Below are 15,884 nucleotides of genomic sequence, written 5' to 3'. Positions count from 1 at the left end.
AGAAAATCATACAAATTATATTAATTAAATTAATATCAATTAAATTATAATATTAAAGATTTTTAAACAAATTCTATTACGTGTATTTGATCTTTGACCTTCTTAACAAGCTAACATAAAAAATATTAGTATTTAATCCCGCTTAATCCATGAATAATATTAATACCTCTAGCCAACAGCGAAAGACGTGTTAATCTTGGCACTCTAAACCCAACTTTCAAAAAATTAACACCTAACTTGGCATTAAGGCCCTTATAAACAAATATGGCATTCTGCTTTTTAGTGAGGGTAAACCTCAACACATAAACAGCTCCTGACAACTAATGTTATGCCTGTCAAAGCCTCTTTCTTGCAGATTGTAAAAAAAAACTTTTTACCAACCAATTTTAGTGTTAGCACACACCATCTTATAATTCCAAACTCGATAGTTTATTTTTTTAAACCCGTGCAATAGTCCAAGATCAATCTAATTATTATTATAATAACAATATGCGTTAAAATGACAATTCAATATTTTTAATTTATGTATATTCAAAAGGTAAGAGCTTAATCTTAGTTTGCCAAGATATAATTTTTTGAGATTATATGCTTTCAATTTTCTTTTTTTTGTTTAGAAACTACGAAGCATAATTTCCTTTCTGCCCTGTAGTACTACCATACATTGGTGCCCTTTATGTTGGTGTCATGAGCAGATGTTTATTTATTGGCAGTTTCCTAGCTGGTCTAGTGGTTAACTTGTCATCGCAAATTAGCTGATTTTGAAGTTGAGAGTTCTAAGGTTCAAATCCTAGTAAAGGCAGTTACTTTTATACGGATTCAAATACTAGATCATGTATACCGGTGTTCTTTGGTGGTTGGATTACAATTAACCACATATCTCAGGATTTATCAACCTGAGACTGTACAAGACTACATTTCATCTATATTCATACATATCATCTTCATTCATCCTCTGAAGTAATAATACCTTACAGTGGTTCCAAAGGCTAAATAGAAAAAAGAAAAAAAAAATTTCCTTATACACCAATTTTCTTGACCATCACTGTTGTACAAATCATTTTAATCTAATCTACCTGAAGTTTTTTATCACTATTCACTATGTGTTTGATTTGATAATAAGTGCACTACAATTGTATGTTGGTTGTAATGAATAATATAAAACATTTTTTGATACTTATTGTTTCTGATATTGTTTTTTTACAATATTCCTTAAATACTATTTGGCAAATCTAAAAATTAGAATATTTTACCATCTTTTTTTCGATTATACAGTTATAAATTTTTAATCATAATAATGGCAGAAAAAATCTGACCAATCCTGAGAATATTCAAAGAAACAAGGAACATCTATTTATTTGTCTGATGAAAATATGACCATAATTTCTTATAAACCAATTTCCCTTCAAAAAACATATAAACAAACTTGTTACTATGTTTTTATTTTTTAGTACATAAGAACAATAGATTAAATGATCAATCAAAAAATCAGAAATTCTATTAAATTATAACAGCACATGTTAAAATATGTCAACAAAATGCAGTGTTGACTTGTTCAGGTGTCAAATTATGAATTTATATAACATAAATAACATATTAAACATTTTGACAATGAACATAGGGATTAATCAACCAGGCAGATTGTTTTTGGGTCATGTGATTTATAATTAGTTAATTTTATAGTATTTTGTAAATTCTTAGTACTGATAAACATTATTATAACCAGAGGTTTTTTCTGTTAACAACATTTCTTTCAGAAAGATAAATAACTGTTAATGTACGAGGGATTTTTAAATTAAACAAACAAATTTCAGAGGTATAAAGTCTAACAGAATAGAGCCCACAGAAAGCATATCAGTCAATATATATATATTTTTTAAGTTTACTCAATGCTCAGATTTTCTCCAACCAAACTACACTGTTAAAAAAAAATTTCCAACTTACTTCGTTTACTTCACTCTCTGAAATTAATATAGAAGCCAAATGCATAAAGAATCTTCCAATTTCTAATTTTTTTATATTCGGCCTGAAATACAAAAGTAAAATTTAATTATATGCAACATTCAATTCAAGTAATAGTTAAATTTGATGAGTTCAAATAACAAAAACTTATATTAATTTTGTAACTCTGCTTAAATAAATACATATGTACTAATAAATTAACTACTTACAAAGCAATAAAATAAAACTGATTGAGAGTAAAGTTTAATACTGATTAAGAGATACAATTTGATTAGTAAGTCACCCCTTTAATCTTTTTTAAAAAGAAAATAATAAATAAAACTTAATTATAGCATTATTATTATTACTTCTTGGTTTATGGCTCCTGGAATAAACTGTCATTTCTAAGTTGTTCCTGAAATTTGGTTGAAAAGTGTTATTTATAATAATAATAATAATTTTTCCTAGGATTACTAGGTTGATTTTTTTCAGCTCTATTCTACAATTATTTATTATTTCCTACTTCTCTTTTTGGACATCTTCACCTTTTGTGGGCATTTAACATCTAACATTCTTCATGTACTACTGTAGTCGTACAGTACATATTTTAAATATGATACATAATTTTAAATGTTAAAATATTACATTCAAACAAAATGTACAAGTAATTACATTTTGGAACTTATACTTTTACTATACTAAGTATACAAAGATGAATATTTTTTATGGAAGAAGAGAGGTAATAGTACAGTTACATATATGTTTGTGTTTTATTGCAAATTTACAAAGAAAAAGTAAACTCTGCAATAGCAGAACATTCACATAAGTGTAAAAAGTGTAATAATTGCAAAATATACTTGAATATTTAACTTTATACATGTAGCCTCAACTGTGTTAAGTGCAGGCAAGTATCTTTTCCATCACAATAAAATATTTTACAAAAATTAATATATACACTTGTTATATGACTAAAATGCAATGAAAAAATTTAATAAGATGTATACCAATGCTACAAAGGAGTGAAAGTATTAACATACTTAAAAATTTATTTTTCTATCTACTAACTACCTCTTTTCAGTGAAATATGAAAAGTAAAAATTCTGTAAAATGAAAAAGACCACACCATACAAAGATCAAATTACCGAATCGTTCTTTAAATGATAAGAAAGCAATCAACTCTATATATACAAGTGATTATATTACGTAGATTTTTTTAGCATATAATCTGTTTCATTGAGCAGATTAGAAATGATAACCCAGATGATGACGTAAAGGGAGGAATCATAAACATAATAATGAATCAATGAACTTCTTAAAAATATACATAAATTAAACATACATACAAAATAATATTAACTAACTTACGAATTTTGGAAAGCATCAAAGTTATTTAAAAGAAATGTCTTTCCAATATCAAATCCAACAGGGTTTTCCATAATAAGTCTTAAAAAGGGAAATGCAATATCAGGTAGGTATTCCTCAGAACGAAGTGGAAGTATTAGAGATAAATACCTGAAAAGAAAAACTTAACTTTATAAAAGAAAGTTATGACAAGATTTCTATACACACTGATACTACAAGTTATTCTACTTATTTGTAAAACAAATAAATAGAATAACTTCAGGACAAGATTATAAATATTAAGATGAGAAGAAAGCTTTTAAAAATGATGCATACAAAATGGTCCAGTTTTTGTCCATTACAGATTCGTTATGATTTTAAACAGGAATTTATAACGAACAAATAATAAACTACTGAAATTCAGTAAATGGATTTAATATGAAATCTATAAAATATATAAATTTGTTGTTTCAACAAATGAAATTTACAAATGATGAGTTTACAAATTTACCTATTCATGAATCGATGTCCAAGTTGCAGTTAGCATGTCAAATTACATTTTACAATGTAAAATGTTGTAAAATGCTTCTCATGCTGTGCTGATAAAAAATTACAGAGATCCTAACCAAATAATAGGTTAATCCTTGATCGGGTAGCCTCGAGTGAAGTAATAAGATGTTCTGTTCACTTATCTATTATTGTATGAGTTCCATGAGAAGGGTAAGGGGTGTTAAATTTGTAAACATTTAAAGTATATCGAAGGTTTACTGTAATGTATAATATTATAAATATTTTATTCATATTATTAGGATCAAATTTATTTATTAAAAAAGTTAAAAGAATATGATTATATTGACCAAAAAAATTTATGAAATAAAATTCAGTTGATATTACACTGAAAATAATATGATTTGGAGGTAATGTTACATGATCCCCTTCCATTCTTCAACCCTTTACTCTACATAATGTTCCACTCTCTCTTAAAAAAAATAACACACATGGAGATCTATCATGAAGATCACATAGAGAATATCTCACATGGAGCCTCCTTCCTGATGCCTCTACTTAATCCATTCTTCTACATAAGCTCCCAACGTTCATTCTCTTAAAGATTCAAAAAAATCAAATATGGTTTGAAGATGACATGTGAAAATTTATAAGTCTAATAATCTAAAGAACAGAAATATTACCATTCCATGATGGGTGTCAACAGAAAATACAGTTAAAAATATGACTTTGGTCCTTCTGATACATCTAATCAAATTTTTTGCTGTGACTTGAGTCTGCTTTGGAGTTTATTTAAACTGGTGGTCAAGTGTGTATGTTATGCCAGTGTTGAATTTTTACTGACTAAGGCTTTAACTGCATCTGTATCAAAAGCAGAAATCCTACGCTGAGATGCTTAAAGGCAAGTGGAAGGCCAGCTTAGCCTGCAAGCAGCCAGAAGTCATATTCTTAAACAGGAAGGTGGGCTCCACAAAAACAATTAAAGAAATTAGAGAAGAATTTCAGGCTGGCCTTTAGGGAAAGAGGTCAAATTTGAAAATTAGGAACATTAAGGCCAGCTGGAAAGGTCTGGTTGTCATAGCAGATGACAAAGAGACAGTTAGAGTCATTTCACAATCTGTTGTTAATAAAATGTTGGGGGTCGAGGTGGATCAGAAACAGAAGGAGGACTCGAGTCATTGTCTATGATGTAGATTGTCACTTGTCCGAGGAGGAGGTTATGTTTCTCATATGGAAGCAAAACAGAGACTTGAATGAGTGACCTTCAAGTTTGAGTGTAGGTTTTTGTTCAAAACTGGTAGACATAATGTCCAAAGGTATCATGGTGTATTCAAAGTTGGGCCTAGTCTGTTTAACAAGTTTGTTGCTGAGCATAGGTTGTTTGTGAATTTCTCTTTTTGTACAATCAAGGAGTACATTGATGTTCAGAGATGTTTTAAGTGTTGTTTATTTGGTCAAAGGGCTAAATTCTGACAACATGCTTCACTCTGTGTGCATTGTGGTGACAAGGGTCACAAGCATTACTTGTGTAAATTACAGAAGGTTGCCCAAGGATTGCAAGCACTCGGATAGTAATGACTGTGGTTGTTATTTTGAGGTTTGTTATTTTGTAGTTTTAAGAACTGTTGAGATGTATTTTAATTTGTTGCATAGGTTTGAGCAGATAGATTCTCAAGGTGCTTACACTGGTCGTGTCAAGTGAGGTGAAATTGTTGAAAGGCGGTCCCTCAATATAATTCTTCTGCAACAACCATACATGTTACAGGGTGATCTAACAGGTTTAATTGGTTGGCAAAAACTTATTGGTTGTCAGGTGAAATATTGGTTGTAGGTAATTTGCAGTTCTGGTAGGAATAATAATAACCCAGCTCTGGGTTTTGATGGAATCACAGTGGAGCTCCTTGTCCATTCTGTAGAATTTGCGTTAGGAGATTGACTAGAATTTTTAATAAGATGCTCTTTGCTGCTATTTTCCTGTTTCCTGGAAGAAATTATTGTTTAAAGATGGTGACAAGGACCTTATTGTGAACAGCTTTTATAGGTCTTTAACACTTCTGCCAGTTATTGGAAAGGATTTTGAGAAGGTACTGTATCTTTGTACTACTGATAGACTGAATTCTAGAAAGTTGTTAACGGATGATCAGTATGGTTTTTGCCCAGGCTGTGGCATGGAAGATGCTCTCAATGGGGCAGCCCAAGCGTGCAAAATACTCCCAGTTTTGGGGTTTGCAACACAAGATGATGTTTAGCTCAGAGTAAACAGCAATGATGTTGCTCAATTAACTGTTACATGAAGACCTTGTGTATCAGGTCATTGAATTAAGTATGTCCTGCTGCAGAAGTATCTAGGTGTTATCCTTGATAAGAGTCTTCGATTCAAGGAGCTTGTTCAATATGCTGCCAAAAAGACTTGGTCTGCTTTCTTTGATGTTTGAAGAGAAGTTCACCCCAATTGGAGGCTTAATTTCAGAACCATGTATTTTCTATATAAGGGTGTATGCGAAGCTATAATGCTGTATGCTACACCTGTCTGGGCTCATCGAATGAGGTACATTCGATGATTGTTATAGGAATATTTTGCTGAGAGCCCAGCATCTCCTGTTATCTTAGTGCCTATAGAACTGTCTCTCGAGAGACGACCCTTGTTATTTCTGGAATTAAGCCCACTGATATCTTTGAGCCTGAGCACCAATTACATTATAATGCTAAGAAAGTAGGCAAACTTACTTCTGGGTACATAAAAGAAATAGACGACCATGGTTTCTATTTATGGCAGATCAGGTGGACTGATTCACCTGATGGCCATTACACATGTGGAATTTTTCCTGATGTAAGAAGTATACAGGTAGTTAGATGGATTTCCCCTAATTGGCATATTGCACAGTTTCTTTCTGGACATGGTGCTTTTTGAGATAGGTTAGCCAGATTTCATTTCATTAATTCAGCCTTGTGTTCAGACTGTAGGGTCACTGATGATGTGCACCATGTCTTATATGTCTGGCCAAGGTATGAAGCTGAATGTAACAAAATAGCTAGAGAGCTTGTGAAGATCATGTAGTTTTGATCTACAAGTTAACTGGAAAACCAAAAGGAAATGGAACATAATTAATGGCTTCATTAGATTCTTAGACCTATGAAGGATGGGGTCTGATGCTTATAGATGTATAGGTAGAATAGAAACTCAGATGGCTAGGGACCTGCCTGAGTACTTACTTTGCCAAGATAGGTATTTGGTATTGAGTCCTGGTTAGATTAAGTATTCGTTGTTAGGATGAGAATAGATGTATGGAAAACTCTGCGATGGAGCTGCGGTATGGGAGGTTCCAGACATTGACCTCACTCCTGAAAGAAGATCAGAGTAGAGAGAGATAGGGTATGCTTTTATTATAGGCTTATTAAATTTGTGAATCTGTTTCTTGATTTTTAAGAATATCAAGTGGACTTTGAGTAAACTGTAGGACAAAATTTTCATTGTTGTGACTCAACACTTTGTTTTGTTGGTATGATGATAGTAATTTTGGTGTTTCATCTAAGTACATTTTAATTGAAGTTAGATATAGGAAGGGTTTATGTGTGAAACCATTGGTGTTAGAGGAAGGTACGGGGATTGCACTTCCACGAATAGTTAATTTGATAGTTGAGGGTTGTAAATTATGGTTGATGGTCATGTTTGGAAGAGGCCATACAGAAGCATAGTAAGTTGTGTAAATACGCTGATGGAAATGTCTTCAGAAGCATTTGCATTGGTGGCATCCTGACAGAGGCCAAACTGATGACTATGTTGTGTTATCAGTTTAGAAGGTCTAAAAGACTACCTCTGGTAAAGCCCATCAGGGTGGTGTGGTGACAAGGATATTCACAAGGTGGTTGTGTCTGTCCTTATGGTGACCATGATGATTAAAAATATGAAAATACACATTTCTTCGTTCAGCCCCTCAGCTTTAACATTGGTCACCCACCATCAAACTAGAAGATACAGCAGGACCCAGGGCACAATTTCCATGATTCTAAAGAAGATGAACCATTCATTGCCTGGAGGAGACATATCATTTACATCTCTATGTCAGTAGCATCATGTCAGAGCAAGTGGTTCCATTGTCGATTGTGCAATGTATTATTGGAAGGTTTTCATGATTTAATAATATCAAACCTTCTGAACTGTTGACTAGATTGTGTGTGCAGTTTGGGAATATGATACTGTCCCCATTCCAAGTCGAATATTTAACTTTATGAATAAAGCATCAACTGTGTTAAGTGCAAGCAAATATCTTTTCCATCACAATAAAATATTCTACAAAAGATGATTATATGCACTTATTACAGGGTTATATGAGTAAAATTCAAAAAGATCAGGATCAGCAAATCGATTAAATGTTTTTGATCAATTGGTGACCTCACTGAAAACCATCAGCACATTACAGCCAAAGAAATCGCTTCAAAAGCAGTTATCAGGCATGGAAATGCCCATTCTACTATCACAAAGCACCTTTGGTTCTACAAAATCTGTGAGTCGGGTTCCAAGACTTTTGACCCGAAATAAGAAACAGGCACAACAGGAAATTTGCCAAAAGCTCCTGTATCAATTTCGACTAGATATCAATAATTTTTTGCATCAAATAGTTACTTCAAATGAGTCATGGGTCTATCACTACACTTCCAAGTCAAACTTGGCAAATTTTGAGTGATGTAAGAGTGAACAGCCTAACCCTGTAAAGGTAAGAACATGTCAGCTGGAAAAGGCCTCATAATTGTTTTTTGAAACTGGAAAAACATATTATTCATCAATTTTCTCCAAGAATGTTGCTCTTCAAATGCTGTGTATTACTGCCAGTTGCAGCTCTTAAATAAAATTAAAGCTATATACAGGAAAAAAGGGTGTTGTCAGCTGATCAGACATGTAATTCTTCTTCACACCAGATCTCACAAAGCCATTAGCATTTAGAATAAACTGGACTAAATTTACAGTGAAACTGTAAACCTGTGAAACCTTAAAACATCCTCTGTACAGACCAGATTCATTCACCTCTAATTGTTTTTTTGTTTGGCCCACTGATGGAGGCATTGGGAGAACATGGATTTTAGAGAGACAATGAAGTAGATGAGTTCATAAACAATTGGCTTAGGACACGTACTCATACTTTTTATGCAAGGCTTTCCATTAATTGGAAAAAATGAGTAAAACTTCATAAAGTCTATGTAGAAAAGCAATAAATATGTTTTATATTTTTATTCTATGATAATAATGTTAAAAACAAAAGGCTGGCTTATATTTGATTAACCCTTGTATTACCCAATACCCAGGATCACCCTAAAAAATTACAATGATTTTAAATATCCATATTTAATTTTCAAAATCTTATAAAACAATAAAATCTAGACAATCTTACAAAAATAAAAATAAAGACAGAATACCTTGAGAGGATAAGAGTATCCCTAGAACAAGAGAGAGCATTAAATATAATTTCTGGAGCTATCTTACTAAATGTGAAATTGTTTCCCTCTGTGATCAAATAATTCCAATCTCCCATATTTCCATGTCTTATGGCATTACAAAGGAATATATATGTAACTTCTGGAGTAAACCTAGAAAATAAGAAACATTACTGAGCAATAATATAAATAAAAATAAATATCACAAATAAAATAAACATGATAAAATCTGAAGTATCAGATTATATAAGATAAGTTCAGAGAGAGAGAGAGAGAGCAAATACAACATTACTTCCATGAAAACAGTTTAAATTAAGTTAAAATAAAAATCGGTTGTTCACACAGTTGTGTGCAAATTAATCCAAACATAGGGAATCTGTTATTTATTTCTGGTTAAATTGCTTGACATTATTTTAGCTGTCTATATAATGTGAGGTTATTGTTCTTTGGTTATTTGGCAATTTTCAGGTTATAAATAGTGTTTTGTGAAAGTTTATTTAATTTTTTATTACAAAATCATATTTTTGTATTTTCTGTTCTGTGTGTCTTGAATATAATAATGGACATAACTACAAAAGAGCTTTTAAAAATAGTCACTTTTTCTGAGCATACCAGTGTGACACAATGACAAATAGTTTCTGAATGTGATGTTGGACTAGGGAGAGCAAATGCTATTTTAAAGTAATTTAAAGAAACTGGTTCCTTTTCACCTCAAAGGAAAGGCAAATGTGGACATAAAAGAAAAACCACTCCAACATAGGATTGGTTATTAGTGACAAAAAGTAAACTTGGTCCAAAATTATCTGCTGTGGACTTAAATTGAGAATTAGTAGCCAGTGGAACAGATTTAAACATAATAACTGTTAATTGCCAACTTCTTGTAGTTGGATGGAAAGGTTGTCAGCCAGCTCAGCCAGCTAAAATGCAACTTTAATTACCAGCAACGTATAAAAAAAGGCTCTTATGGGCCAAAGAACATGCTAACTGGACCAAAGAATACTGGAAAAACTTAATTTTTTCTAATAAGTCACATTTTTCTGTTCAGGGGCAAAGGGTTTCATATAGTAGAAAAGCGTCAGATGAAAATATAACACTGGCTCATACCCAACAATCAGTTAAACATCCTTAGAAAAAAATGTTTTCAGGTTGTTTCATATTTGAAGGACTTTGTTCTTTACTTCCAGTAGATTGTATGTTGAAAAGTAATGCATATATCAGAATTCTGAAGGAAAGGGTAGTGACACAACTTCAAAACTAATTCCCACAAGGCAACGAGTGTTCCAACATATGGCATTATGCTACACTGCCAAAAAAGTGGAAAAGTTTTTAAAGAGTGAAACATTAAAGTGCTTCCGTGGCCAGGCAACTCCCCACACTTAAACTCAATTAAATTCTTTGGGTGATAGTAAAAAACAACTTTCAGAAATAAACTGCATCACAAAAATTCATCCCATAAAAAAAATCTGATATGGACATCATATGACTTCTTTGTACGCCTATTAAATTACATATATACATTTTTTGCTGCACTTCATTTAAACTTATTTCATTTGAAAGTATGATAAGATCCTCCAATTGTTTAATAAAGTGGACAGTTACACAATTGCATTGTGGTGGACAGCATATTGTATCACATTTTTTTGTAGTGCCCAAATTAGCATTTTATATTGGTTTATATATTAATTTTCTTTCATGTCACTCAAGCAGTTATGTGGTGTAAGTGAGAACATGTCATGTCGCATCTGTAACCATGCACACATAGATTCGAATCCAACTTCATTTGCATATATTTTTTAAACTTTTTTTTACTTCCTTGTATGGTACAAGGTAGTATTGTAATCACGAAAAATTTTGGTTTTCAGATTTCAACGGAAATATCCATTTTGATCATCCCTGAATCCATTTTGACTAGTTCCGGTGTGATGTCTGTACGTACATACATATGTATCTCGCATTACTCAAAAACAATTAGCCGTAGAATGTTGAAATTTTGGATTTAGGACTGTTGTAACATCTAGTTGGGCACCTCCCATTTTGCTTGCAATCGACTGGACCAAAAGTGTCCAAATTAATGTGGTGCTATGGGATAATGTTAAAAATCGGATGGGTGGATAAATTGACAAATGAAGAGGTGTTGTGGTAAAATAATGAAGAAAGAAGCATTTGGGAAAATAAAGTTAAAAGAAAAGACAGACTTATAGGCCACATATTAAGGCATTCTGGAATAGTTGCTTTGATATTGGATGGACAGGTAGAAGGGAAAAATTGAGCAGGCAGGCAACATTTGGAATATGTAAAACAAGTTGTTAGGGATGTAGGATGTAGGGGGTACACTGAAATGAAACGATGGCACTAGATAGGGAATCTTGGAGAGCTGCATCAAACCAGTAAAATGACTGAAGACAAAAAAAAGAATCAAGTAACTGGAGGCAGATGCAGCCAGTTGCCTTGCACAAACAGTAACTGTGGCAATGGCTCTATTGGTTGAGCCGCTGTGCTATACACCATCGCATCCCTTAAAAAAATCAAAATTAAAAAAAACCCGAAAATGGTTTTTAGATATTTATCTGAAGAGTATTTACAATCTCCAATCTAGTAAATCTAGTATTTTGTTTAGTATAGTTGAAAATTGGGAAAATTTGCAATTATTATTCAAATTTTTTTACATTTCTTCATCCCTTTCAAGGTCGAATTTAGAAAAAACTAGAAAATGATTTTTAGATATTTACATGAGGATTTTACACACAAAAATCAAGTTGTATCATCATTTGTTTCTGATAAATTAAAATAAATTTTCATAAATTTAATTTTTAACTTCAGTAGTTTTTTCTGAACATTGATGAATCAGTCAGTCAGTCAGGGCAAGTTGCTTTATAGGTACAGATATAACACATTTCTTCCACTAAGTCCTTATCACTAAAGTTTAATCATTAAATATAAAGTTTTTATATATATATATATATATATATATATATATATATTTTCATTCATACTCTGTTATTCATTCCTCCAAGGCTGTTAACAAACCTCAGTGCATTATAACATATATAGGCCATTAGCTAGAATTACCATTATATCAGCTAATCTTAAGCACTTTATTTTTCATCCTTCTCTATTTAAATGAAGAAGATCCTTCTTCTTTATTTCTTCTAATATATACTTTATCACCTCTTTAGTATGAGGCAGAATCCTTGTCTAATATCTTGACCTAGACCCCCTCCCCACACCATCAGTTATACTCTCATATATTTTCATTGCTGCTGTTTGTTTCATGTACAATTCTTTAATATAACATAATACTGGCATAACCCAAAAAGTAAATCCTATTACAAAGTTCAACTATTTCTTCCACTCCCTCCTAATTTATGCATTTTAAGTTTTATGTAAAGTTTATCTACTCCAACTGATTTTCTATTCTTTATTTCTGTAATTGCTTTCTGCACTTCAGATTTTAATACCAATGGTTCTTTATTCTCTTCAGCTACTTCTCATTCCTTTTCTATGTTTAGTTTCATAGGTTTGAAGAACTAAGTTCTTGCATATACAGGTCTCCCATATATCCTTTCCAACTTTTTCTAACTTCTTTCTCCTCATGTAGAATTCTACCATCCTTATCCTCATTTCTCTCATTTTATTATTCCCTTTCCATTTATCCCCTGTAATGCTCTTCATCTGCTAAACATCATATCGTACTGCCCTTTCTTTCCTAGATCCTCAATATCATTGCATTCTTCCTTCAACCACTTTTCCTAGGTTTTACACTTTCACTTTCTCCTGTCTTATTCTTTTACAGTCTTCATTCTTCTAATTTCTTAGCATTTCTGTTGTTATTCATGGTTTTTTTTTCTTCTATTTCGTTCATAATAGCCTACTTCTTCCTCTGCTGTTTTTACTACTCGATTTTTTTATTCTCATTAAGGTCTGATCATTGTTCTCATTTTCCCTTTTTTTCTTTAATTGTTTTTCTAGTTTTTCTCCTACAGTTTCCTCATTCAACTTTTTTAAGTTCCATTTCTTAACTACCTTTGCTTTCTGTACTTTCTTTAAAGATATTTTTGTTTCATCATAAGTACTATATGATCACTACTGGTGTGTACACCTGGTAATCCATTGACTTCTTAACAGAATTTCTACATCTTTCATTTACTAAGATATGGTCTATTTGATACCTAACTTTGTTCCCGTGGGATCTTCTCATTTTATGATTTTTGAACCAAGTGTTGGTTATAAACAATTTCTTCATTCGGAAAAATTCGACTAATCTATTCCCCCTCCAACTAATTTCCCTAAACTAAATTTCCTACCATTTATGTATGTAACCAGCAGTGACCGAATTGTAGGCATTGTTGACATGGCCAAGACAATGTCAACATTGCCTTATGGATTTAGGCAATGTCATCATTGCCTCGTCAACGTCGACAATACCAAGAAAATTTAGCCAATGTCCATAGTCACACATAACATTCAGCCTTTGCCTAGGCAATATCGACAATACCTAATGGTATTCAGGCAATGACTACACTGAGGAAAAAGTCAAAGTAAAATTCTGATTTCAGCTGTCTAGACAGTCATACATTGTTCTCATGAATGTAAATTATTTAATGTCACATATGGGCATACATGTACAATGGAACCAACTAATGTAACAAGTGTTAAATATTACAATTATTAAAATGAATAACATGAATGTGCTAAATTTTTCCCCTTGTTATTTTTTCATATTTGTACTAATAATGTTGAATACATGTGATTACCTAATAATTAAAAAAAATTCAACAATAATAACGCAAAAGAGATTAATAATATAAAAATTAAAAATATAAATAGCCTTTGATTGCCAAATACATGTATACAGTTAAGGCCTGGTTAGTGAGGACTATAATTAAAAGGTCTTCTTCCTTCATAGTGGGGACAAATGAGTTTTGTGCATCATGCGCAGAGATAGCTCACATACTATACGATACTACTGTGTATGACACAACATTCATTCATCCCCACCATGAAGTGACCAATAGCAACAGATAACATAGCATAAAATAGCAGAAGCAATACATGTTGGCAATAGTTTAGTTTTCTACAGTTCACTCTGAAAACCTTCTTCAACTACAGATTGGCAAAAGATTTTGTGATAATATTCCAGAATTTCTTATCAAGTTAGCAATTTATAAATTTTGATTCAATTCATATATCACTTTTCATAGTACAATTTTGATTCCTGTTTCATAATATTTATTCTAATATATTACTATAAAAAATGTTATATTCATCTTTATGCTTATTATTACTTATTGTTATACAATACTCATTTTTATATTTTAATAACTGTGTTATGAAAACAATTGATTTATATTTGGATACATTTTTTTTGTTAATTAGTAAACAATGGAATTCAAAAATAAAACAGATGTGAAGCAGAGGTTCGAAGATAAACTTCATGATCTCATCAATGCAAAATGCCACAATAATAATTTCACTTTGTTCCAGGAAGAATACACAAGCCTGATTGCAAATGTAAAAATAACCAAGTCAAAGATAGAAAAAAATATCACTGAATTATGTTTGGGAAGTGTGACGTATTAGTTGTATCTGATTGTAAAGAGTTGATATGACCAATCAAAGATGATCAACCAAATGTATCCTATTACATTCCACAGGAAAAAGGATCTTCTCAATACTCTACATGACATGACACAGAGAAACTGAAAGATCAGTTCTATGGATTTTTGGAAAAAATTAGTTGATAAGTTATCAAAGTATGATTTAAGAGTTATCATAAGATATGCAAATAAAAAAGTAGGAAAAGAAGAGATATGAAGGATGGTAGTTGGTAAAGAATCCCTACATGTTATAGCAAAGAACAATGGAATAAGATGCTCAGTTTTTGAGAGTCTGCAAGATTGCAAGTGAACCAAATCGACCACATGTTGGTGGACAATAGACACAAAACAGCATGCTGGGTGTAATACACCAGAATGGAGAAGCAGAATATGGATCAGTCCACTAGTTAATGGTAGAGAAAATCAGGGAGAGGATAGCCATAATGAAGAGAAAAGACCGGAAACCCCAAGAAAAATATGGAGTGGAGAAGTTGAAACTGGAGTGGTTGCAGATCAGTTTAGGCTGGAACTGAAAAAACATTTTCAAATGCTAAATATAATAAGATAAACCAAGCAAAATTTACCATAAATAAGAGATTGAACCTGTTAAAGATAATAGTGCTGGAGTCGACAGCCAGTTATATTTTCCTCCACTGTCTTCAGAATTCTAATTCAAATATCTTTCTTTTGACAGTCTTCTTTCTTTTAGTTTTTCTTCACAATTTTCATCCAACCATGATTTCCCCTGCATCTTTTTATCTTTGTGATAAACCTTCCATGTTGACTGCAGCACTACTATCTTTAACAGGCATAATTTCTCATTTATGGTAAGTTTTGCTTGGTTTATCTTACTAATATTTAGCATCTAAAAACGTTTTTTTTCAGTTCAACCTAAATTGGTCTGCAACCACTCCAGTTTCCAACTTCTCAACTCCATATTTTTCTTGGAGTTTCATGTCTTTTCTCTTCATTACAGCTATCCTCTGCCTGATTTTCTCTACCACCACTTTGTGGTAGAGAAAATCAGGCAGATAAGAACTTGGTTCTTCTACATTTGGGTGGACATTCTGG

The 15,884-nt window shown here is 32.0% G+C and overlaps 1 protein-coding gene across 1 annotated transcript in view; it reads right to left on the bottom strand.

Annotated features, from left to right (window-relative positions):
- LOC142330075 (aminopeptidase N-like) overlaps positions 1-15,884 on the bottom strand; it is a 44,179-nt gene that overhangs the window by 616 nt on the left and 27,679 nt on the right. Inside the window, exons 6-8 of the mRNA XM_075375124.1 lie at positions 9,199-9,369; positions 3,304-3,450; positions 1,942-2,023 (exon numbers count right to left, since the gene is read on the bottom strand). Coding sequence (XP_075231239.1) covers positions 1,942-2,023; positions 3,304-3,450; positions 9,199-9,369 — 400 coding nt within the window. The remainder of the gene's footprint in view (positions 1-1,941; positions 2,024-3,303; positions 3,451-9,198; positions 9,370-15,884) is intronic.

The sequence above is a fragment of the Lycorma delicatula genome, chromosome 9 (genome assembly GCF_047948215.1).
Source record: "Lycorma delicatula isolate Av1 chromosome 9, ASM4794821v1, whole genome shotgun sequence".
In the NCBI taxonomy this organism is placed as follows: Eukaryota; Metazoa; Arthropoda; class Insecta; order Hemiptera; family Fulgoridae; genus Lycorma; species Lycorma delicatula.
This window is presented reverse-complemented; position numbering and strand designations above follow the sequence as displayed.